The sequence below is a fragment of the Cetorhinus maximus genome, chromosome 15, assembly GCF_964194155.1.
Source record: "Cetorhinus maximus chromosome 15, sCetMax3.hap1.1, whole genome shotgun sequence".
Taxonomy (NCBI): Eukaryota; Metazoa; Chordata; class Chondrichthyes; order Lamniformes; family Cetorhinidae; genus Cetorhinus; species Cetorhinus maximus.
Genome location: NC_135893.1, coordinates 18,584,084 through 18,609,826, shown reverse-complemented (window position 1 = coordinate 18,609,826; position 25,743 = coordinate 18,584,084). Strand labels below are relative to the sequence as shown.

Sequence of the window (25,743 nt, the reverse complement as noted above, 5' to 3'; positions counted from 1 at the left end):
CTGTACTCCATCTGCTCTGCACTCCCGACACTCCCCTCTACTCCACACTCTCCCACTGCACTCTCCTCTCCCACACTGCCCTCTCCCCTGTACTCCCTTCTATTCCAAACTCCCTCACTGCACACCCCTCCCCCACACTACCCTCTCTCCTGTACTCCCTCTACTCTGCACTCGCCCACCGCACTCCCCTCCCCCTGCAGCCCCTCTGCACTCCCCTCTCCACTGTACTTCGTCTGCTCCGCACTCACCCCCACACTTCCCTCTACCCTGTATTCCATTTACTCTGCGTTCCCCCAGCAATCCCTTCCCCCTGTAGTCCTTCTCCCCCGCACTCCTCTCCCCCATATTCTTCTCTTCTGTCCCCCATACTTCCCACACTCCGCACTCCCCCATCGCACAGCCCTCTTCCCTGTACTCCCTCTACTCTGCACTCCCCCCAACACATCCTCTCCCTCTGCTCAGCATTCCTCCACCAAACTTCCCTCTTCCTCGTACTCCTTCTGCTCCACACTACCCCCTGCACTCCCCTCCCTCACACACTCCTCTCCCCTGTACTCCCTCTACTTCGCACTCCACCTGCACTCCCCTCCCCCTGCACTCCCCCCACACTCCCCTCTCCCCTGTACTCCCCTCTGTTCCACATTCCCCTCCACCACACACCCCCTCCCTCACCCAGTCATATTTGCAGTTTGCAGTCATTTTCTGTTCACTTGAAGTCTATAGTCAGTCTCCAGGTCCTCATCAGAGATTGAGTTTGGTTCTTTTTTTTAACCTGCACCTGAATGACCTCCTTCTGTCACAGATTCCCACATCTCATTGGCAGATCCACCTGGGATCACAGGAAGGCCCCCAGATTGGGTATTTTGGCCTCTATGAAGTTGAGACTTCACGGTAAAGATGTACGCTGAGCAAGCTGATCTCAGTCCAACTGATGCGATATGATTGTCCTGGTTTGGGTGCATGGGACAGTGTTAGTCCATCTTTTGTCCCTGGCTCACTGTAGAATGATCTCAGTGGAATCCTTAATGGAGTCTGGATCAGACTCCTACATTCACACAGTCAGCTGGAGAAGCGCAAAGGGTCCACACCTGAAAGAGTAACTTTCTCTCTTCACAGATGCTGCCTCACTAGCTGAATGTTTCCAGCATCTGCAGTATTTCCATTTGTGTATGGAGAAGATCAGCTTTCCTTTTTTTAATTTGGGGAGTAGTGGAGTGGAAAATGTCTCTGTTCAGTAACATTCCTATTAAACCATTAATCGAGTAAATTTTCCCTTCTTCTTTTGCCTTGATGACAGAGGGATTCTTATCATCCGGGGAGCACCTTGGTGCTGTTACTGTGCTAACTGAGCATCCTGGAGCTGAATTAATAGTGGTGGGACTTTGTCTGGGGCCAGGAGAGCTTCTCAGGATCTCCCTAGTGACATCAGATTCAATAACACCTCCAGGAGCAACAAGCTCCCAATGACGTCACCAACAATCCTTGCTTAACCTGAACAAAATTGAAGAGGATTATTGGACACAGATCCTCTGCCACCTGCAGTGACTCCAGGGCTAAGTGCACTGCCATGTCAGTGGCTGAGACAAACAAACAGCAGTCCTCAGCTTTGATTCTGAATCTCTGCTGGGGCAACATGGGTGGAGCTTTAATCTGCCACAGCATCTTTGAGGTAGGGAAGGAGTAGTGCCTATGAGGGTTCCTGTGCCTGATCCCTGTGCAATGCTCTAGAATTAAATAAGCTTTACAGCATGGATTCAGGCCTTTCAGTCCAATATCTATGCCAGTGTATATGCTTCAGGCTAACCTACTCTCCTCTATTTCATCTCAGCATATTCTTTATTCCTCCCTCCATCATGTGCTTATCCAACTTCCCCTTAAATTAACCCATGCTATTTGCCTTAACATGTGATGGCGAATTCTGCATTCTAACTACTCTCTAGCTAAAGACATTTCTCTGGAATTTCCAAATGAATTTATTAGTGACTATCTTATATTTACGGCCCATAATTTGGACTTCCCCAAAATGGAAAAAATTTCTTTATGTCTGCCTATCAAATCCTTTGTCATTTTAAAAGTCTCTATTGGCTCACTCCTCAGTCTTCTCTTCTCCAGAAAGCAGTGACACAGCTGGAAAGTGCATGATGGAGGGAGGTTCCTCTCTCCAAATTCCCCAAATCTGCAGGACTGTATCATTGATTATGTGAACTGTCAGGTGATGTAGTCTGGATTGTTAAGCAGTTGCTTGTGAATGGATTACCATGTACATAACCCAGTTTTCTGTCTTTCCTCTGTAGAAAGAAGTTAATCGGAGGGAAGGTACCAGGGCGACATGATGACCTCCCCAAACACAACCACACCCAGCGATGTCCTCTTTCCAAATCCAACTTCTCAGGCAAACTGGTGCCCCCCCACTTGCACCTTCCCCCATTCCACCGCCCAACATATTAGTCACCGTGCCAACAATTACAAGCGGCATCCCAAGAGAAGGAAGTTAATCCGGCCTTCTCCCCCTCCTCCTCCCAATACTCCCATTCCCATCGAGCTCATTGATTTCAGTGAGATCCCGCCACGACACTCCTTCTTGGAACTGCTTTTCAATGGGTGTATTCTGTTTGGGATTGAGTTCAGCTATGCAATGGAAACAGCCTATGTCACTCCTATCCTCCTACAAATGGGCTTACCAGATGAACTGTACAGTATGGTTTGGTTCATCAGTCCCATATTAGGTACAGTACATTTCTTCAATGTATATTCAGGGGATGCTATGTCTAGTTAGAGACTGGGGCCTAGCCCTGATATTGGGTTGGCCACAGATGGAGGAACATGTGACTGTATCTGGACAAATGCTGTGTACTGAGGAGGCAACTTGTCCCCTAAAAAGAAAGACTTGTGGTACCAAGGAGTGACAAATCCCCAGGACCAGATAGTTTACATCTCAGGGTTTTAAAGGAAGTAGGTGAGAACATTGCAAGTGCCCTAACTAATAATCTTCCAAAGTTCACTCAATTCAGTAGCCATTCCTTTAGATTAGAAAAGTACACATGTCAATCTGCTATTTAAGAAAGGGAAAGGGAATTATAGACCAGTTAATCTAACATCTGTTGGGAAATTGCTAGAGTCTAGAATTAAGGACAAGATGCCTGAACGTCTTGAATATTTTCAGCTGATCAGAGAAAGAAAGGGAGAGAGAGAGAGCTTGTATTTGTAAAGGGTAGGCCATGACTGATGAACCTACTTGAATTTTTGAAAAGATGTCTGAAATAGTGGACAAGGGAATGTCTATGGATGTTATCTATATGGACTTCTACAAGATGTTTGATGAAGTCTGCCATAAAAGACTGTTAGTTAAAGTTGAAGCTCATGGAATCAAAGGCAATTTATTGACCTGGTTAGGAAATTGGCTGAATGGCAGGAGACCGAGAGTAGGGACAATGGGCAGATACTCTCATTGACAGAATGCGGCTAGTGGTTCCATGCAAGGATCAGTGTTGGGGGATTTGTGGGGGTTATTTGCAGGAGGGTCTCATTCTCACACCTGGTTGTTTGTGGTTGCAGGTTTCTTGGTTCAGCCTGTGTTGGGTGCCTGGAGCGACAGCTGTTCCTCTCGCTTTGGCCGGCGCAGACCCTTCATACTGGTTCTGGCAATTGGTGAGTTACAGGGAATTGGAACCTCTCAGAAGTACCTCAGTCCGAAGGAAAGGTTCATGGTTTTTGTCTGGGCTTCTGAAGTGGCCAAATGGATGCTATGGAAGGAATCGAGAGATTTGAGTGCATTATTGGTTCTCGGAGATGTAGGATTCAAGACCCGGGAACACTAGGAGAACATTAGGAGTGAGGACGGATGTTGTGGAACTTTCTCACTCAGAGGTTAATTGAGTAGGGAATAAATTACCAGGGGAGGATATTATATCAGACAGTAAATGGGGCTGAGGCAATTGATAAGTATTGAGGGAAATGGGGAGAATGTGGGTAGGTATTGTTGAGGGATACGATGAGTTGGTAATGCTGCTTTGTGTTAAATGAGAAGGGTTTTGGTCTGTTTCTCTTGTGATGCCTGTTGTTCCTGCTTCAATTTTATTCTGAACATGCTGGTCCATTTCCAGTTTTGATCCTGGTTTGATTCCAGATTCTGGTTTGTTTCTGTTCCATGTCTAATGTGAGTTTGATCCTGTTTCCAAGTTTGATCCAAATTTGATTTTGTATTGGGTTTGATTCTGTTCCAAGGTTGAGCCTGTTGTCAAGTTTGATCCGGGTTTGATTCCGTGTCTGTGTTTAATTTTGTATCCAAGTTTTTCCGTCTTTGATTCAGTTCCAGGTTTGATTCTGTTTTGGGGTTTAATCCAGGTCCTGGTTTGGTCCTGTTATCATGTTGTTCTGTTCCGGGTTTGATCCAGTTCTGGGTTTGTTTCTGCTCTGGATTTGATCCTGTTTCCATGTTGTTCTGCTCCAGGTGCACTGATTGGCCTCTCGTTGCTACTCAATGGCCAGGATATTGGTCTTGCTGTTGCTGACACAGTGACTAACCACAAATGGGGCATCATTCTGACTATCTGTGGTGTTGTATTAATGGACTTCAGTGCCGACTCAGCAGACAACCCGAGCCACGCCTACATGATGGATGTCTGCTGCCCAGAGGATCAGGATCGAGGCTTGAATATCCACGCTCTCCTGGCAGGTGCATCTTGATTCATCATCATCATCTTGGTTGCTTCATGAGCTTAATGCGCCTCAGTCAGAGTCTGGGGTCCGGTCAGAGACTGGGGTCCAATCAGACTCTATTCCAGTATGACATTTCTATTTCTTGCACCAGCCCTTCAATTAACACCGACCTGGCCCTTCCCCATTCCCCTGTCTTTCCCCAGTCTCCTATCCTTCCCCTGTCTACTACCCTCCACATGTATGGAGTGTGGCATCAAGGGGCCCTAGCAAATTGGAAGTCAGTGGGAATCAGGGGAAAAACTCTATAATGGTTGGAGTCATAGCTAGCAGAAAGGAAGGTGATTGTGGTTGTTAGAAGCCAATCATCTCAGCCCCAGGACACCACTGATGATGTCCTAGGCCTAACTCTCTTCACCTGCTTCATCACCTTCTCTCCAACATAAGGTTAGAATTGGGGATGTTCATTAATGACTGCACAATGTTCAGTGCCATTTGTGACTCCTCAGATACTGAATAATATGCTCCCAGATCGGGAGCATTAGACACTTCACTGAGTGAATATGGGGCGTGATGAAGTTGGGCCCCGTTTCTGTATTCATCATCATGCTGGCTTGCAATAATATGGTAGGTGGGCGGGTCAAAAAGTCAGAAACTCAACCGCATTATTCAAATGGAAATTGAGAAGGCAATTAAGGTCGGTAATGACCGAACTCACAGCAATAATACATTGTGAAGACAATAATATGCCTTCATTAATCATGACAGGTGGGGAATCCATTTTTTTGATGGGTAAGCTTTTCTGGGTGGGTTTTCAAACTGCAGCTGAGACCAGTTAACACATCAGCGACTACAGGAACTGCTCATGTGAATGAGCAGAGGAACCTTTTGGAGATTGTTTCATCAGGAGGACTCTCCTCTGATTCAGAGGGCTGCATTTGCTAGCAAGACCTGTAGCACACTGGAACAAGATTGCTCATACTGCTGCCTTACTCATCCTGGCTGACCTCATGAGGTCATTGAGTCTTTTGTGGCACTTGGACCAAATCCTTCTCACCATTCCCACACTGTTGACCTCTTGGGCCACCTCCTCCCACACAGCACATGTCTGGCTGGGCTTCCTCCTCTTGCCAGTGGTTGGCACGAGCTGGTCACATAAAAATGAACTGCATGCAGGAGGGCACCAAGGGTGGCCTCACTGAATCTGGGGGCTGGTTTGACCTTTCTCTCCCCTCGCTCCGATGGCACTAACCATTTATGTATGGAAACATATAACAAATGTACAACTCCTCAATGCCAAAGGGTGGGAGACTTGCTGATTTTTAAAATTTCTGCCACCTATGAAGTTTGACATGAATTGCAGAGATTAGTTACAATTTAAGTGCAGTTACCTGACCAGACTGGAAAATGCACAAATCTTACCTCTGTATAGTTAATTCACTAGATTGATCATCTGATGGGTCACCTGACACTGTCCCGTGCCAAGAGGCCCTTGAAAGTGCCGGCCGTGATCTTGTTCCGGGTCACGGCGTGCAGCCTCCGAGACCAGGCGTCTCGCTCTCCAGCAGTCATTGGGAGAGATGGAGTTCTACAACTCGCTCTTGCTGCTAATTGGCAGCAATTAACACATTATCAGGCACACACTGACGGCAGGCCCAGAAGTCAGAACACCATTGACTTCTGGGTGCGGATCCCGCCGCCGACGTGCGAACATATTATTCTGCCCAGTGTGTTTGCATGCAGCAAGACCTGGACAACATTCAGGCTTGGGCTAATAATTGGCAACTAACACTCGTGCCATATGTGCCAGGCAATGGCCATCTCCAACAAGAGAATATAACCATCTCTCTTGATGCTCAATTGCATTACCATCACTGAATCGCCCACCATCAACATCCTGGGGATTACTATTGACCAGAAACTTAACTGACCCAGCCATATAAATATTGTGGCTACAAGAGCAGGTAAGAGGCTAGGAATTCAGGTGTGAGTAAACACCTCCCCAAATTCTTTCCACCGTCTAAAAGCCACAAGCCAGGAATGAGATGGAATACTCTCCACTTGCTTGGACGAGTGCATCTCCAACAATATTCAAAAAGTTTGACACCATCCAGGACAAAGCAGCCCACTTGATTAGCACCCCTTCCACCATCTTAATTATTCAATCTCATTCAAGCAGCGCACAGTGGCATCAGTGTGTACCATCTGCAAAACGCACTGTAGCAACTTGCCAAGGTTCTTTCAACAGCACCTTCCAAAGCTGCAACCTCTTCCACCCAGAGGAACAAGGGCAGCAAAAGCATTGGAACACTACCACCTGCAAGTCCCCCTCCCAGGCACACACCATCCTGATTTGGAATTATATCGCTGTTCTGTATCTATACCAGATGAACTGCAGCGATTCACCACCACTTTCTCAAAGGCAATTAGGGGTGGGCAATAAATGGTGGCCTTGTGAACGATGCCTACAATGCAAGAATGAATAAAAAGAACATCCCCCTACCCTTTATTTACCCCATGCCTCCACTTGCCCCTGCCCTTTGCTTTCCCTTGCTTCTGTTCAGTTTTATGTGGTGTTACTGGGACCTGGAATGATATTTGCCCAAATGCTTTGCTGCATTATGTTTTTCTTTTAAATCTATCCAGGTCTGGGAGGTGGATTTGGTTACATCATTGGTGGGATCAAGTGGGACCGGACAAATTTTGGAAAAGTGTTAGGAGGTCAGCTCCGGGTTGTCTACATTTTCACTGCAATAACACTGACCATAACCACCATCCTGACACTGACCAGTATCCCAGAAAAGCGGCTGAACACACAGGGCAAAAGGAAGAAAGTGATGAAGAGTCCCAGCCTTGCTCTACCTCCCTCTCCACCAATGGTTCTCGAAGATGGTGGAGGCCAGACTGCTAGTCAGAATGCCACGCGGATGTACACCAGCATGACTAGTCCCATTTCTCCACTGAGCCCCCTGACCCCCAAGTACGGGAGTTTTATGAGCCGCGACAGCTCTCTGACTGGGATTAATGAGTTTGCCTCATCCTATGGGACCTCTTATATTGACACTGTCCTCATCGACTGCTACACAGGGGCCAATGACCAGTACATCAGCTTTCCCAGACACACACTGAGCGCCAGTCTCCCCCGGATACCCGATGCAGTGGAAAATGAGGAAATGGGGTCCTCAGTGGTCAGTGAGAATACAGGGAGCCTGCAGGTTGCTTCGCTCGATGCCACGAGAAACCCAGCATCAGGAATTCTCAAAAGACCCGAAACTTTGAGCATTCCAAACAATTACCTCGGAAACGGTGGTGACAACAATCGGAGGAGAACAGTAACCTTCAGTCAACAGGTACAAACACTTCAGAGGGACAAACAGCACAGTGAGGGGAGCAAACTGCACAGTGAGTGGGGAGAATCAGCCCAGTGAGGCCAAACTGCACAGTGAGGGGGCAAACAACTCAATGATGGGCAGAATCATTTAGGAGTTATCTTACAGGAATAATAATCCAAAGAACATTAGTTCAAATTCCACCAGGGGAATTTGAGAATTTTGGTTTAAAAAAAAACCTGGGAAAAAAAGCCAGTGTCAGTAAAAATGACTACAAAGCTGTCAGATTATTGTAAGGTCCTAACTGATTCACCAATGTTCTTTAGGGAAAGAAAGCTGCTAGCCTTACTCAGTCTGAGCCTATATGTGACTTCAGTCCCACACCAACATTGTTGACTCTTAACTCCCCACTAAATTGGTTACTTGGTCATATCAAACCATAAGTGGGTTAGTTAGGCCAAGACATTACTGGTCTTTAGCCACAGAGACCACCTCCTCAGGATTCCGATCAGTCAGACTGCTTTTAGTCAAGAAATTCCAGACCATTTTTGGTGCAGAAACAAAACAATCTGAGTGTAGTAGGGCACCTGAGCTGGAGTTGGTTCTGCCTGGGTAATTTTCAGGCATTCTGAGGGAAGGAATAGGGTCTTCCCTCATGATGTGAGACAGCTAGGATGCTGGCTCCTGCTGGAAACCCTGCCAGATCCAAGCAGCATACAATCAATGGAAAGCACACCTGGTCCATCTCAGGAAAGCTTGTCATCTAACAGTCCTGGGAAAGTCCTGCGCCATCTGGAAAGCAGCATGGCTCCTCTATGGAATTTGGGAATCCCCGTGGGTCAGCTTCTGGGAGTATCATAAATGGCACAAACATCTATCCCTGAGGTTGGGGGTCATGATCATTGCTGATTCAGAGTTGCTGCAGTCTCCTAATTTGAATGTCTGTGCTCTCTCACTGTTTCAGACCCTGAGCTCAGACTCCTTCAAACCTAGAATGTTCCAATCCAACTTTACCTTCAGTTTATCACCCTTCTTCTGTCCTGTAAACATTCTGTGATTCTACCACAGTCTGATTTACCTATTTGTGATCTCCCATCCCTAATGCAACTCTAATCTACACACTCAAATATAATCAGATGCCAGTGCCTTTCCAATCCGGCTGTGGAACATGACAACAGAAAGTTGAAGAATCTACAAGCAGGAGAGTTCAAATGTGCACAATCAGCCCATTGAGTACCACTTACCAAGTATCAGTAAAATACTGAAAATCACAGTTTCAGTCACAAAAATAAAGAGGGCTACTTTCAGCAGCCTCCTCTGCCTCTTCCCTGTCACAGATTTTGCATTCTCTAACACAGATGATATATTTTACATATAATATAGTTTTAAAACAGATGAATTGGTCATTATCACATTGCTGTTTCTGAACTTTCTGTGTGCCAATTGGCTGTTGTCTTTCCTGCGTTACAACAGTGACTGCACTTCTAAAATAATTCATTTCTTGTACTGCGCGTTAGAACTTCCTGCGTTTGTGAAAGGCACTATATACATGAAAGTTTTTCTCTAAGGTGGAGTCTATTGTTAAGAAAAACCCAAAAGAAACAAAGGGAAGATTCCCAGTTCATGTGGATAGCAGGAAGTTTCTACTAACTGGCTGCTAATAGTAATGTGTGCTCCTTAAAGACAGATGCAAGCGATATTGTAACTGAAATTAAGGAAATGGCAGACATGCTGCATAATCACTTTTTTATCAGTCTTTATAAAGAGGGAAGAGGAATAACTACCAGGGAGATGAAGAAACCGAGGCGCTGTGCAAGTCTGGTGAAACCCCTACTTTGTATGTGTTTGGATATCAGAGAGGGAGAGGTTGGGGCATGACTGTGATAGCCCATGAAGGACAGGTAACTCACTGTCTAGGTACTTGGATGAGATAACAGAGACTAAAATCTTTAAAAGATTTAGCATTTCACAGACTGGGCTGGAGCTCCTTAGACATTTATCTGTTTTAAGTGTTTTTCAGATTACCAAGCCCTTAGAGTACAACAATGTTTATGCACAATTCACGTGTTACTTAAATGTCTGGCTTCTTATTGTTCTTTTGCTGGCACTATGCCAAGGCTGGATTTTGCCACAGTTTGATCACCAATCGGACAATGAAAAAACCATCCATATCGGCAATCTTTAGCCCTTAAAACAAAACAGCTACATGTGTTGGTGTCAGTCCCTTTAGGATGATTGCAAAGCCTGCAAAGGTTCAAAAAGGTTTGAGGCTGTGTAAAGTATGGTGTCAGTGTGACACGTACATAGCACAAGATTGGAGTATAATTCACCCTCAATGACTGCAAAATTATCAGTCTCAATCCCAGGGGCCACAAGTTGGGAAATTGAAATGTGTCACAATGGTAACTGAGGACTAGAAGGTACAGCATAGAGGGTGATTTGTTCTGTATCTAACCAGTGCTGTATCTGCCCTGGGAGTGTTAGAGAAATGGCCCATTTCTTAGCTAGTAAAATTGTTCCTTGTAAGTGAGGGGCTCAAATTCTACAGGGCATGAATTAAAGTTCGGATCAACAGGGAATATGCAATAACATTTTTAGAGAAAAGTTATAGAGGAAATTGTGGAATATGTTAACAGGGAAGGACAATGAAACAGAGAGTGTAGATATGTTCAGGAGACAGTTACTGTAGACGTGTGTCTAGAGGACGAAGCAATCAAGAAATTTTGAGTTGATGGGTATGTAGGGTTGAAGGATTAGTTGAGAGCCACAATGAGAGTCAGCAGCTTCAGGAGAAAGAAAAGCTTGTACCTAAATAGTACCTTTCACAATCACTGGATATCCTAAAGCACTTCATATTCAAGTACTTCTGAAGCGTAGTCACTTTTATAAGGAATTCAGGCATGATAAATAAGTCTGTCAAATTGTAGCAAAGTGGAAAGGTTTATAAAGCATGAAATGTGACCTAACAACCTACGCAGTAATTAACACAGCTTAACAGTTTATACTTTCCTTTTCGGCTATTGACTGGATTCACCTTGTAAGCTTCTCAAACTTCTGTGGTTTCTTCAGTCTTCTGTGATCTGCTCAGACATCTGTAGTTCATTGATCCTGGGTAGGGGCAGTCCCTTCCCTTTGGATCTTTCTTCTCTCCGCTGCAATGAACATGGTTTCGACCTCCTTTCTTATACTCTAGACAGTTAATTAGTCCCCTCCTCCGCAAACCATTTGAGTCAATTGACCAGTTACCAGGGCACATAATTGATATTTAATTGGTCCCTAGCATCTGATGTTAACTGTTGATCTACCTTGAGCCACTTGGTGATGGGTTACTGTGATTCGGCAGGTGGCAAGGAATGTCTCAGCAAAACCTGGGAGAACAGACAGGCTGGGGCTGGCCTCGGCCTCATTGGCTCAGCCTATCATATTGGTGCATTGCCACCTACAGATGTTGTTGAAGCAGTGCAGAGAACAGCCAATGGCACCTTAACTATGGCTGCACTTGATGCAATTTTTGGAGTGACCACTTGCCTAACTGCGCAAATCTGAGAAATAGAAAATGATCCATTGAATTATTTCATTGGAGGTTGTACTTCAGGAGTCTTTCTCAGAGTGAGAGCTCACAGCTACATGACTGGTACCTCAGCCTGCCTTGGCCTTGGCGTAATTGCAGCTCTCACGAAGATGGGAAAGATGGAGGGTTGGCCCTTAGCAGGATCTCCAAAATTTGAAAACAGCTCAAGCAGCGCAAACTATTGTAATATACTGCATCCAGTCCAAAAAACAAATATATTTCTAAGTAAGAGAATTCACACACATCCAGACACCTTATCAGTTATATACTGGTTTTGACTAGTTCAGTACAGTTGCATGCATTTACAAACAAATATGCAAACTAAGGTTACAAAGGTTCAAACAGACCCAGATTTTTGTCCTCGGGTTGGGTGTGTAGAGTTGGGAAATGTCCCCCTATGGCGGTCCCAGCCTTTAAAAGTGTCCACCCACAGGTCGGATTTTCAGTCGGGGGATGTGGGCTCAAATAGGAGTCGGGGCAGGCAACCCTGGAAAGAGTGTGGAGGCTGCTGGGTGTGGAGGTGGGCTGTGCAGAAGGCAATGGAGCCCTCCAACCCTCACCCCCCTCCACACACTCCCTACGCCCCATCCATGCCAACTTATGCCAATCCAAGCCCCCCACTCACCCACCCCATGATCCCTCAAAACCCCTATGCCAACTCATGCCCTGCTACCCAACCCCATGGCACCTCATACCACCATGTGAACAGTGCCAACTCATGCCCTCCACCCACCACTCTTTGCCCTTACCCCCTCCATGCCAACTCACCTCGTATCCTTGGACACTTCCTTGACAGCGTTGACAGCTGGACAGCTCTTTAACAGTTCTTTAACAACTGGAACATTTCCAAAGAGTTTGTGCGTAAGAATACATAATCATGTTCACTTTTAACAATCCCAAGGGTGCCTTACCTCTCCCAAAGGGGTCCCCGTACCCTATCCAAAGGACTACCATACCTCTCCAAAGGTGTACCCTGGCTACCCAAAGGAACCCAGCAAGTTCAGACCTTCTCTTCTTACCTGTTCTAATCCGCACACTTTGTGTTTCACCCTCTTGGCCTAACAAAATCCCGCTTCAGTGGAGGCCGCTGGTGATTTAAATGGTCAGCTGCCTCTGAGAATTATGCATGCATGAACCCTGGCCTGACTCCACTCCCACCTCCGCAAAGATGGGAAATGCCGGTTTGGGGTGGGACTTAGATATTTCGGCCATTTCTGGGATTTTCGTCACAACGGAGAGACTGTCCCTCATGGCAAAAATCTGGGCCTTAGCATCTAAGCTGTTGTACTTCAGGTTATACAGACATGTGCTGCATAAATTTGAATACATGGTTTAATTCCCTTACAAAGCATGATTTTCTCACACATTATTCTACTGTAGGGAAGCACAGCAGCTCATTTGCACATAGCAAGCTCTCACAAACAGCAATGCAATAATGACCAGATAAACTGTTTTTTGTGATGTTGATTGAGGGATAAGTACTGAGTTTGGGACTCCTATCTCAAAAAACAGTGACCACATTAAAAGAGGTCCACATCCCAATGTTTGGGTAATAATGCACAATCACCAATGCTCTTTTTCTAATAATAATATGGGATTTTTTTACGTACACCTGAGAATGCAGACAGGGTCCCAGTTTAATGTATGATCTGAAATATGGCACCTCTGACAGTGAAGTACTCTGCCAGTACTGCACTGGAGTGTCAGTCTAGATTGCTGTGCTCAAGTCTCAGCAAAACCTGGGAGAGGTGGTACGAGTGCTAACAACTGAACCAAGGATGGGTTCTGAATCCTAGTGAGAGTCAGCACCTTCAGGAGAGGAGGGGAGTTGAACCCCTGTGACAGTCAGCACCAGGAAAGGAAGGGAGATAACTGAAAAGGTACAGAACTGCAGAATGAACTGACAAACTCCTATGTAGAGAGGTTGATGTGCTCAGATTGCAGTGATTGAGTTTAATTTTGTTGCAGGTTGCGAATATCTTGCTGAATGGAGTGAAATACGAAACTGACTTGAATGGATCAGGAGAATTATCAGAAAGGCCTCTCTCCACGTCCTCCTTGTTCTCATCAATCTGTCAGATGCCAAAACCGTTGCGGAATCTGTGTGTTAATCACTTCTTAGGTACAGTCTCTCACTGTCTGTTCAGTAGTTATTGAATGTCAGGCTGGTAAATACTGAACTGGGAGGATGGGTAGGGACAGATGGGTGAAATAGGAGAGAGGTCGAGCACATCCCACTAAGACAGCAATGACGTTGCCTCTCCGACAGCCCTGACCCAGCCCTACCCCAAATTCACAAATAACATTCTCTGTGACTGTGACCATGGTGCTCTATCCCTCCTCATCCTTCTCAACCTGTCTGCAGCCTTTGACACGGTCGACCACACCAATCTCCTCCAATGCTTCTCCTCCATTGTCCTACTCAATGAGACTGCCCTCGCCTTCTGTCTTTCTTACCCATCTGACCATAGCCAGGGCATCTCAAGCAATGGATTCCCTTCCTTCCCCTGCACTGTTAACTCTGGAGTCATGGTATCTATAAAGGTGGCTGCATGGGATATAAATTTAAGTTTCTTTTTGCAATCTCTGATCTGTTCATTGTGTCTGCGACCAGCTGTAGTTCTACAGTGCCACCACCAGGTGTCAAATGACTACAGGCAGCCTTCCTCCCTAAAACACTGCTCTGGGTCCCAACACGCCCATGTTCTGCTGTGTGGTTGTTCTGCTCTGTGTGGCACTGGTGATTGTGCAGCGGGACATGAACATTGGGATGTGGACCCCCTTCAATGTGGACATTGTATGGTTTGAGATAGGAGTCCCACACCCATTCCCACTGACCACTATTGCAAACATAAAAAGGCTGAGAAAGACTCTGAAGTCTCAGAATAAATTGCTGCATCATACTTAATTGGCAAAAGAACCAAATGTCTACACCGCACGTTGTTGAGCTGGAAGCAGATTCAATTTTTTTAAAAAATTTCGATAAATACTTGAAAGGGAGAAATTTGCTGGGCTATGGAGAAAAAGTAGAGGAGTAAGACGAATTAGATTGTTCTTTCAAATAAGCACAATGAGCCAAATGGCCTTCTATGATATTGACTGTCTGGTCTCCAGTCCTACTCCTGTGTTTCGTGTCTGTTGCCTCATGTGTTCTGTCTCTGCAGGCTGGCTTTCCTTTGAAGGCATGTTGCTTTTTTACACTGACTTCATGGGGGAGGTGGTGTATGGAGGGGACCCCAAGGCCCCTCGTGACTCAGAAGCATTTCAGAACTACAACGCAGGAGTGAGTGTGGGCTGCTGGGGTATGTGCATCTACGCATTCAGCGCTGCGTTTTACTCAGGTAGGGCATTCGATATCCTGGTGTGTGGGACTCTGCTCCACACAGGTTCAACTGCCCGAGTTTCCTCTTGCCATACATTATATTTTCCATTGTTCTGCCAGTATAAGTGTGTTAAATTGTTTTCTGGAGTACTCCATAGTTGAGTAGGGGTAAAAATGTCCATGCACTAAATCTCTGTACTGCACATCAATAGATGAATTAAACTGCTACACCACGCCTCAATGCCTGGACATTCTATGCCATGACTCAATGACACGACTTTCTAAACCATGACTCAATGACTAGACGTTCTTTACCACGAATCAATGACTAGACGTTCATTACCACGAATCAGTTACTAGATGTTCTTTACCCACGAATCAATGACTAGACATTCTAAACAGCGACTCAATGACTAGACGTTCTTTACCATAAATCAATTACTAGATGTTCTTTACCCATGTATCAATGATTAGACGGTCTTTACCACGAATCAATGACTAGGCGTTCTTTACCACGAATCAGTTACTAGATGTTCTTTACCCACGAATCAATGACTAGACGTTCTAAACAGCGACTCAATGACTAGACGTTCTTTACCATAAATCAATTACTAGATGTTCTTTACCCATGTATCAATGATTAGACGGTCTTTACCACGAATCAATGACTAGGCGTTCTTTACCACGAATCAATGACTAGATGTTCTTTACCATGTCTCAATGGCTAGACGTTCTTTACCACGACTCAATTACTAAACGCTCTTTACCTCGACTCAATGACTAGACGTTCTTTACCACAAATCAATAACTATACGTTCTTTACCATGAATCAATGACTGAATGTTCTTTATCATGACTCAGTGACTAAATATTCTAAACCAAGATTCACTGACTAGACGTTGTATACCAAGACATAATGACTCGACATTCTTTACCACAACTCAATGACTAGATATTCTAAGCCATGACTCAATGACTAGATGCTCTAAACCACGACTCAAGACTTCACACTGTATACCACAACACAGTGACTAGTCGTTCTTTACCACTACTCAATGACTAGACATTCTTTACCATGACTCAATGACTAGACATTCTTTACCACTATTCAATGATGAGACGTTCTATACAACGACTCAACGACCATATGTTCGAAGCCACCACTCAACAACTCAATGTTCTATACCACAACTCAGTGACTAGACTTTTTTTAACTACAACTTAGTGACTAGACGCTCTTTACCACAACTCAACAACCAGACATACTATATAATAACTCAAAGACTAGACATTCAATACCGGGACTCAATGGCACCACCTTCTTTACCACAACTCAATGACAAGATGTTCTTTACCACAAATCAATGACTAGACGTTCTTTACCAGGAATCAATGACTAGACGTTCTTTACCATGACTCAATGACTAAACGTTCTTTACCACGATTCAATGACTTGACGTTCTAAACCGTGAATCAATGATTAGATGTTCTTTACCAGGACTCAATGACTAGACATTCTAAACTAGGACTCAATGACTGGATGTCCTTTACCGTGACTCAATCTTCTAAACCATGATTCACTGACTAGACGTTGTATACCAAGACACAATGACTCAGCATTCTTTACCACAACTCAATGACTAGATGTTCTAAACCACTTCTCAATGTTTGAAGCCACCACTCAACAACGCACTGTTCTATACCACAATTTAGTGACTAGACTTTTTTTACTATGACGCAGTGACTAGACGTTCTTTACCGCGACTCAATGACTAGACCTTCTAAACCGCGACTCAATGACTAGGTTTTCTTTACCATGACTCAATGACTAGATGTTCTTTATCACAAATCAATGACTAGACATTCTTTACCACGACTCAATGACTAGATGTTTTTTTATCACAAGTCAATGACTAGACGTTCTTTATCATGAGTCAATGACTAGACGTTCTTAACCATAACTCAATGACTTGGCGTTCTTTACCACGACTCAATTAATAGACATTCTAAACCGTGACTCAATGACTAGACGTTCTTTACCACATATCAATGACTAGATGCTCTTTACCACAACTCAATGACTAGACATTCTTTACCACAACTCAATGACTAGACATTCTATACCACGACTCAACGACTATATATTTGAAACCACCACTCAACAACTCAACGTTCTATACCACAACTTAGTGACTAGACTTTTTTTACTATGACTCAGTGACTAGACGTTCTTTACCACAACTCAACAACTGGACATTCGATACAACGGTTCAATAACTAGACATTCAATACCAAGACTCAATGGCTCGACTTTCTTTACCACGACTCAATGATTAGATGTTTTATACCATGACTCAATGACTAGAAGTTCTTTACCACAAATCAATGACTAGATGTTCTTTACCACGACTCAGTGACTAGACGTTCTTTACCACAACTCAACAACCAGACATGCGATACAACGACTCAATGTTTGGATGTTCTTTACCACGAATCAATTACTAGATGTTCTTTACCACGACTCAATGACTAGACACTCTTTACCACGATTCAATGGCTGGACATTCTTTACCATGTACCAATAACTAAACATTCTACACCATGGCTCAATGACTAGATATTCTTTACCACGTTTCAATGACTAGACATTCTTTACCACGAATTAATGACTAGATGCTCTTTACCGTGACTCAATGACTAGACACTCTTTACCATGACGCAATGATTAGATATTCTTTACCGCGACTCAATGACTAGACATTCTTTACCACGTTTCAATGGCTAGATATTCTTTACCATGACTCAATGACTAGATGTTCTTTATCACGAGTCAATGACTTGATGTTCTTAACCACGACTCAATTAATAGACGTTCTAAACTGTAACTCAATGACTAGACATTCTTTACCACGAATCAATGACTAGACATTCTTTACTACATATCAATGACTAGATGTTCTTTACCAGGATTCAATGACTAGATGTTCTTCACTACAACTCAATGACAAGACATTCTAAACCGCAACTCAATGACTAGACGTTCTTTACCACGACTCAATGACTAGACATTCTAAACTAGGACTCAATGACTGGGTGTCATTTTCTGGGACTCAATGGCTAGACATTCTAAATGATGACTCAATGACTAGACATTCTTTATCACAACCCAAAGACCAGACATTCTATATCACAAATCAATCACTAGGCGTATGTTACCTCGTTACAATGACTAGGTGTTCTAAGCCATGAATCAATGATTAGACGTTCTATACCATGACTCAGTGACTAAACATTCTACACCATGACTGAATGACTAGACGTTCTAAACCACAATTCAATTACTAGATTTTCTTTACCATGATTCAATGACTAGGCGTTCTTTACCACGAATCAATGACTAGATATTCTTTATCGTGACTTAATGACTAGACATTCTTTACCGCGTTTCAATGGCTAGATTTTCTTTACCATGACTCAATGACTAGATGTTCTTTATCATGAGTCAATGACTTGAAGTTCTTAACCATGACTCAATGACAAGACATTCTAAACCACGACTCAATGACTAGACACTCTTTACCACAACTCAATGACTAGACGTTCTTTACCACAACTCAATGACTAGACATTCTAAACTAGGATTCAATGACTGGTTGTCCTTTACTGTGACTCAATGGCTAGACATTCTAAATGACGGTGAATGACTAGACATTCTTCATCATGACCTAATGACCAGACATTCTATATCACAAATCAATCACTAGGTGTATGTTACCTCGACGCAATGACTAGGTGTTCTAGGCCACGAATCAATGACTAGATGCTCTTTACCACAAATCAATGACTAGATGTTCTTTACTACAATTCAATGAGAAGACGTTCTAAACCGCGACTCAATGGCTGGATGCTCTTTACCATGATTCAATGACTAGACGTTCTTTACCACAAGTCAATGACTTGATATTCTTAACCACGACTCAATGACTAGGTGTTCTTTATCACAAATCAGTGACTAGATGTTCTTTACCACAATTCAGTGACTAAATATTCTGTCACTGAATATTTCAATGATTAGACGTCTTTTACTACAACTCAATGTCTAGATGTTATACGCTATGACTCAATGACCGGACATACTAAACCATAACTCAATAACTATATGTTCTATACCAAGACTCAACGACTAAATGTTGCATGCCACAACTCAATGACCAGGCATTCTATGCCATGACTCAATGTTAGACGTTCTATACCATGACTCAGTAACTAGAAATACTAAACCACGACTCAATGATGCGATGTCCTAAACAATGACGCAAAGATTAGATGTTCTTTACCATGTTTCAATAACTAAATGTTCTTTACCATGACTCAGTGACTAAATATTCTAACCCACGATTCACTGACTAGACGTTGTATACCAAGGCACAATGATTCGACATTCTTTACCACAACTCAATGACTAGATATTCTAAGCCACGACTCAAGACTTCATATTCTATACCACAACTCAGTGACTAGACGTTCTTTACCATGAATCAATGACTAGATATTCTAAACCATGACTTAACGATTAGATGCTCTTTACCATGACTAACTGAAGAGACATTCTTTACCATGAATCAATGACGAGATGTTCTTTACCACGACTCAACGTTCTAAGCCAGGACTCAATGACTGGATAAAGGCAAAATCCTGCGGATGCTGGAAATCTAAAACAAAAACAAAAAATGCTGGAAAAACTCAGCAGGTCTGACAGTATCTGTGGAGAGAAAGACAGAGTTAACATTTCCTCCAAATAAAAGGTGTGGCTATGGGTACCTGCATGGGCCCCAGTTATGCCTGCCTCTTTATTGGGTATGTGGAACATTCCTTGTTCCAGTCCTACTCAGGCCCCCTCCCACAATTCTTTTTTTGGTACATCGATAACTTTCGGTGCTGCTTCATGCTCTCATCTGGACCTGGAAAAGTTTATCAATTTTGCTTCCAATTTCCACCCCTTCGTCACTTTCACATGGTCCATCTCCGACACTTCTCTTCCCTTCCTTGACCTCTCTGTCTCAATTTCTGGTGATAGACTGTCCACCAATATTCATTACAAGCCCACCGACTCCCACAGCTACCTCGACCACAACCCGCTTCCTGTAAGGACTCTATCCCATTCTCTCAGTTCCTTCACCTCCGTCGCATCTGTTCCGATGATGCCACTTTCCAAAACAGCACTTCTGACATGTCTTCCTTCTTCCTCAACTGAGGTTTCCCACCCATGGTAGTTGACAGGGCCCTCAACCATGTCTGACCCATCTCCCGCGCCTCGGCCCTCACACCTTCCTCTCCCTCCCAGAACAATGATAGGGTCCTCCTTGTCCTCACTTTTCACCCCACCAGCCTCCACATTCAAAGGATCATACGCCGCCATTTCTGCCAACTCCAGCATGATGCCACCACCAAACATATCTACCCTTCACCCCCCCTGTTGGCATTCTGTAGGGACCATTCCCTCCGGGATGCCCTGGCCCACTCCTCCATCACCCCCAACACCTCAACCCCCTCCCACGGCACCTTCCCATGCAATCGCAGAAGGTACAACACCTGCCCCTTTACCTCCCCCCTCCTCACCATCCAAGGGCCCAAACACTCCTTTCAAGCGAAGCAGTGCTTCACTTGCACTTCCCTCAATTTGGTCTACTGCATTTGCTGCTCCCAACGCGGTCTCCTCTACACTGGGAAGGCCAAACGCAGACTAGGTGACCGCTTTGCGGAATACCTTCGGTCTGTCCGCAAGCATGACCCAGACCTTCCTGTCGCTTGCCATTTCAACACACCATCCTGCTCTCATGCCCACATGTCCGTCCTTGGCCTGCTGCAATGTTCCAGTGAAGCTCAACGCAAACTGGAGGAACAGCACCTCATGTTCCGAATAGGCACTTCCGGACTTAACATTGAGTTCAACAACTTCAGACCATGAGCTCTGTCCTCCATTCTCACCACATTTTTATCCCCTTTTTTTCAATGTTCATTTTTATTTATTTATTTTTATTTATTTATTTATTCCACTTATTTTAATTTATTTTCATTTTTATTCATTGTTTTATCCCCAACTTTTAGCCTATTTTCGATCTTTTTTCCCACCACTGTCCCCTCCCCCCACCCCATCCCCACTAGGACCATCTGTCGCTTGCTCATGTTGTTCTTTCCAGAGTGCTAACTCTTGTTTGGCTATTATCACATTCTGCTTTCCATCCTTATTGTCACCACTAGCACCTCCTTTAGCCAGTACCACCACCATCAACACCCCTTTGACCTTTTGTTTATGATACCTTTGGCAATCTCTCCTTAGCCTCCACCTATCGCTGGCCTTCTATCTAGCTTCACCTGCTCCACCCCCCTTAAACAGTATAAATTTCACCACATTTTTACTTCTCTTAGCTCTGAAGAAGAGTCATATGGACTTGAAACGTTAACTCTGTCTTTCTCTCCACAGATGCTGTAAGACTTGCTGAGTTTTTCCAGCAATTTTTTTTTTTTTGGTTAATGATTAGACGTCCTTTACCACGACTCAATGACTAGATATTCTAAATGATGACTCAATGACCAGACGTTCTATATCACAAATCAATCACTAGGCATATGTTACCACAACGCAATGACTAGGCGTCCTATGGCATGAATCAATGATTAGATGTTCTATACCACAACTCAATGACTAGACGTTCTAAACCACAACTCAATGATGAGATGTTCTATATCACGAATTAATGACTCGGCGTTCTTTACCACAAATCAATAACTAGACATTCTATGCCACGAATCAACGACCAGATGTTATTTACCATGTCTTAATGACTAGATATTCTACACCACGACTCAATGACTAGACGTTCTAAACCACGACTCAATGACTAGACTTTCTAAACCACGACTCAATAACTAGATATTCTATACCACGACTCAATAACTAGGCATTCTTTACCTCAACTCAATGACGAGACATTCTGTCCACCACTCAATGACTATATGTTCAAAGCCACCACTCAACAACTCAACGTTCTATATCACAACTCAGTGACTAGACTTTTTTACTATGACCCAGTGACTAGACGTTCTTTACCACAACTCAACAACCAGACATTCGATATGACTCAATGACTAGACATTCAATACCAAGACTCAATGGCTCAACTTTCTTTACCACGACTCAATGATTAGACGTTCTTTACCACAAATCAATGACTAGATGTTCTATTGCTTGATTCAGTGACTAGATATTCTTTACCATGAACCAATGACTAGATGTTCTTTACCACGACTCAATGACTAGATGTTCTTTATCATGACTCAATGACTAGACGTTCTAAACTGCAACTCAATGATTAGACGCTCTTTACCACAACTCAATGACTAGACGTTCTTTACCACGAATCAATAACTAGAAGTTCTTTACCACAACTCAATGACTAGATGTTCTTCACCACAAATCAACGACCAGACGTTCTAAACCACGACTCAATGACTAGACACTCTGGCGTCGTTTACTGTGGGTTGGGTGGCCATGTTTATTGTGGGTTAGGTTGCCATGTGTATTGTGAGCTGGGTGGCCGTGTTTATTGTGGGTTGGGTGGCCGTGTTCATTGTGGGCTAGGTGACCATGTTTATCATGGACTGCGTGACCATGTTTGCAATGGGCTGGGTGACCATTTTTATTGTGGGTTGGCTGTCCATGTTTATTGTGGTCTGGGTGGCCATGTTTATTGTGGGCTGGGTGGCCATGTTTATTGTGGGTTGGGTGGCCATGTTTATTGTGGTCTGGGTGGCCATGTTTATTGTGGGCTGGGTGGCCATGTTTATTGTGGGCTTTGTGGCCATGTTTATTGTGGGTTGGCTGGCCATGTTTAATGTGGGCTTTGTGGCCATGTTTATTGTGGACTGTGTGGCCATGTTTGCTGTGGGCTGGGTGGCCATGTTTGCTGTGGGCTGGGTGGCCATGTTTATTGTGGGCTAGGTGACCATGTTTATCATGGGCTCGGTGACCATGTTTGTTATGGGCTAGGTGGCCACTTTTATTGTCGGCTGGGTGGCCATGTTTATTGTGGGCTGGGTGGCCTTGTTTATTGTGGGCTAAGTGGCCTTGTTTATTGTGGGCTGGGTGACCATGCTTATTGTGGGCTGGGTGGCCATGTTTATGTGGGATGGGTGGCCTTGTTTATTGTGGGCTAAGTGGCCTTGTTTATTGTGGGCTGGGTGACCATGCTTATTGTGGGCTGGGTGGCCATGTTTATTGTGGGATGGGTGGCCTTGTTTATTGTGGGCAGGGTGGACTTGTTTATTGTGGGCTGGGTGGCCTGTTTGCCGTGGGCTGGGTGACCAGGTTTATTGTGGGCTGGGTGGCCTTGTTTACTGTGGGCTGGGTGACCATGTTTGCTATGGGCTGGATGGCCATTTTTACTGTGGGCTGGGTGACCAGGTTTATTGTGGGCTGGGTGACCTTGTTTACTGTGGGCTGGGTGACCATGTTTGCTATGGGCTGGGTGGCCATTTTTATTATGGGCGGGGTGGCCTTGTTGTCTGTGGGCTGGGTGGCCATGTTTATTGTGGGCTGGGTGGCCATGTTTATTGTGGGCTTTGTGGCCATGCTTATTGTGGGTTGGCTGGCCATGTTTAATGTGGGCTTTGTGGCCATGTTTATTGTGGACTGTGTGGCCATGTTTGCTGTGGGCTGGGTGGCCATGTTTGCTGTGGGCTGGGTGGCCATGTTTATTGTGGGCTAGGTGACCATGTTTATCATGGGCTCGGTGACCATGTTTGCTATGGGCTAGGTGGCCATTTTTATTGTGGGCTGGGTGGCCTTGTTTATTGTGGGCTAAGTGGCCTTGTTTATTGTGGGCTGGGTGACCATGCTTATTGTGGGCTGGGTGGCCATGTTTATTGTGGGATGGGTGGCCTTGTTTATTGTGGGCTAAGTGGCCTTGTTTATTGTGGGCTGGGTGACCATGCTTATTGTGGGCTGGGTGGCCATGTTTATTGTGGGATGGGTGGCCTTGTTTATTGTGGGCTGGGTGGCCTGTTTGCTGTGGGCTGGGTGGCCATATTTATTGTGGGCTGGGTGGCCTTGGTAATTGTGGGCTGGGTGACCAGGTTTATTGTGGGCTGGGTGACCTTGTTTACTGTGGGCTGGGTGACCATGTTTGCTATGGGCTGGGTGGCCATTTTTATTATGGGCGGGGTGGCCTTGTTGTCTGTGGGCTGGATGGCCATGTTTATTGTGGGCTGGGTGGCCATGTTTATTGTGGGCTTTGTGGCCATGTTTATTGTGGGTTGGCTGGCCATGTTTAATGTGGGCTTTGTGGCCATGTTTATTGTGGACTGTGTGGCCATGTTTGCTGTGGGCTGGGTGGCCATGTTTGCTGTGGGCTGGGTGGCCATGTTTATTGTGGGCTAGGTGACCATGCTTATTGTGGGCTGGGTGGCCTTGTTTACTGTGGGCTGGGTGACCATGTTTGCTATGGGCTGGGTGGCCATTTTTATTGTGGGCGGGGTGGCCTTGTTGTCTGTGGGCTGGGTGGCTATGTTTATTGTGGGCTGGGTGACCATCTTTGCTATGGGCTGGGTGGCCTTGTTTATTATGGGCTGGGTGGCCTTGTTTATTGTGGGCTGGGTGGTCATGTTTGCTGTGGGCTGGGTGGCCTTGTTTATTGTGGGCTGGGCGGCCATGTTTATTGTGGGCTGGGTGGCCATGTTTATTGTGGTCTGGGTGGCCTGTTTGCTGTGGGCTGGGTGGCCATGTTTATTGTGGGCTGGGTGGCCTTGTTTATTGTGGGCTGGGTGGCCTTGGTTATTGTGGGCTGGGTGATCAGGTTTATTGTGGGCTGGGTGATCAGGTTTATTGTGGGCTGGGTGGCCTTGTTTACTGTGGGCTGGGTGACCATGTTTGCTATGGGCTGGGTGGCCATTTTTATTGTGGGCTGGGTGGCCTTGTTGTCTGTGGGCTGGGTGGCCATGTTTATTGTGGGTGAGATGGCCATGTTTGCTGTGAGCTGAGTGGCTATGTTTGCTGTGAGCTGGGTGGCTATGTTTTGCTCTGGGCTGGGTGGTCATATTTACTGTAGGCTGGGCGGCCATGCTTATTGTGGGTTGGGTGTCCATGTTTATTGTGGGCTGAGTGGCCATGTTTATTGTGGGACTTGTGGCCCCTATTTATTGTGGTTTGGGTGGCCCTGTTTGTTGCTGTTGGCTGGCCATTTTTATTGCTGGTTGGGTGGCTTTTTTTATAGTGGGCGGGGTGGCCATGTTTATTGTGGTTTGGGCAGCCATTTTTATTGTGTGTTGGGTGGCCATGTTTATTGTGGGCTGGTTGACCATGTTTATTATGGGCCGTGGGGCCAAGTTAATTGTGGGCTGGGTGGCCATGTTTATCGTGGGCTGGGTGGTCATGTTTATTGTGGGCTGGGTGGCCATGTTTATTGTGGGCTGGGTGGCCATGTTTATTGTGGGCTGGGTGGCCTTGTTTATTGTGGGCTAAGTGGCCTTGTTTATTGTGGGCTGGGTGACCATGCTTATTGTGGGCTGGGTGGCCATGTTTATTGTGGGATGGGTGGCCTTGTTTATTGTGGGCTAAGTGGCCTTGTTTATTGTGGACTGTGTGGCCATGTTTATTGTGGGTTGGGTGGCCATGTTTATTGTGGGCTTTGTGGCCATGTTTATTGTGGGTTGGCTGGCCATGTTTAATGTGGGCTTTGTGGCCATGTTTATTGTGGACTGTGTGGCCATGTTTGCTGTGGGCTGGGTGGCCATGTTTATTGTGGGCTGGGTGGCCATGTTTATTGTGGGCTTTGTGGCCATGCTTATTGTGGGTTGGCTGGCCATGT

General features: G+C 45.0%; 1 protein-coding gene across 2 annotated transcripts in view; it reads left to right on the top strand.

Annotated features, from left to right (window-relative positions):
* Positions 1 to 2,248: 2,248 nt before the first annotated feature.
* slc45a1 (solute carrier family 45 member 1) overlaps positions 2,249 to 25,743 on the top strand; it is a 33,749-nt gene continuing 10,254 nt past the window's right edge. Inside the window, exons 1-6 of one of the 2 annotated variants that reach the window (XM_078557958.1) lie at positions 2,249 to 2,726; positions 3,556 to 3,648; positions 4,451 to 4,675; positions 7,303 to 8,006; positions 13,525 to 13,678; positions 14,721 to 14,897. In XM_078557958.1, the coding sequence (XP_078414084.1) occupies positions 2,330 to 2,726; positions 3,556 to 3,648; positions 4,451 to 4,675; positions 7,303 to 8,006; positions 13,525 to 13,678; positions 14,721 to 14,897 (1,750 nt within the window). In that variant the 5' untranslated portion in view covers positions 2,249 to 2,329. Of the gene's footprint in view, positions 2,727 to 3,555; positions 3,649 to 4,450; positions 4,676 to 7,302; positions 8,007 to 13,524; positions 13,703 to 14,720; positions 14,898 to 25,743 lie in introns of both variants that reach the window. The other variant, XM_078557959.1, reaches the window with a different exon arrangement.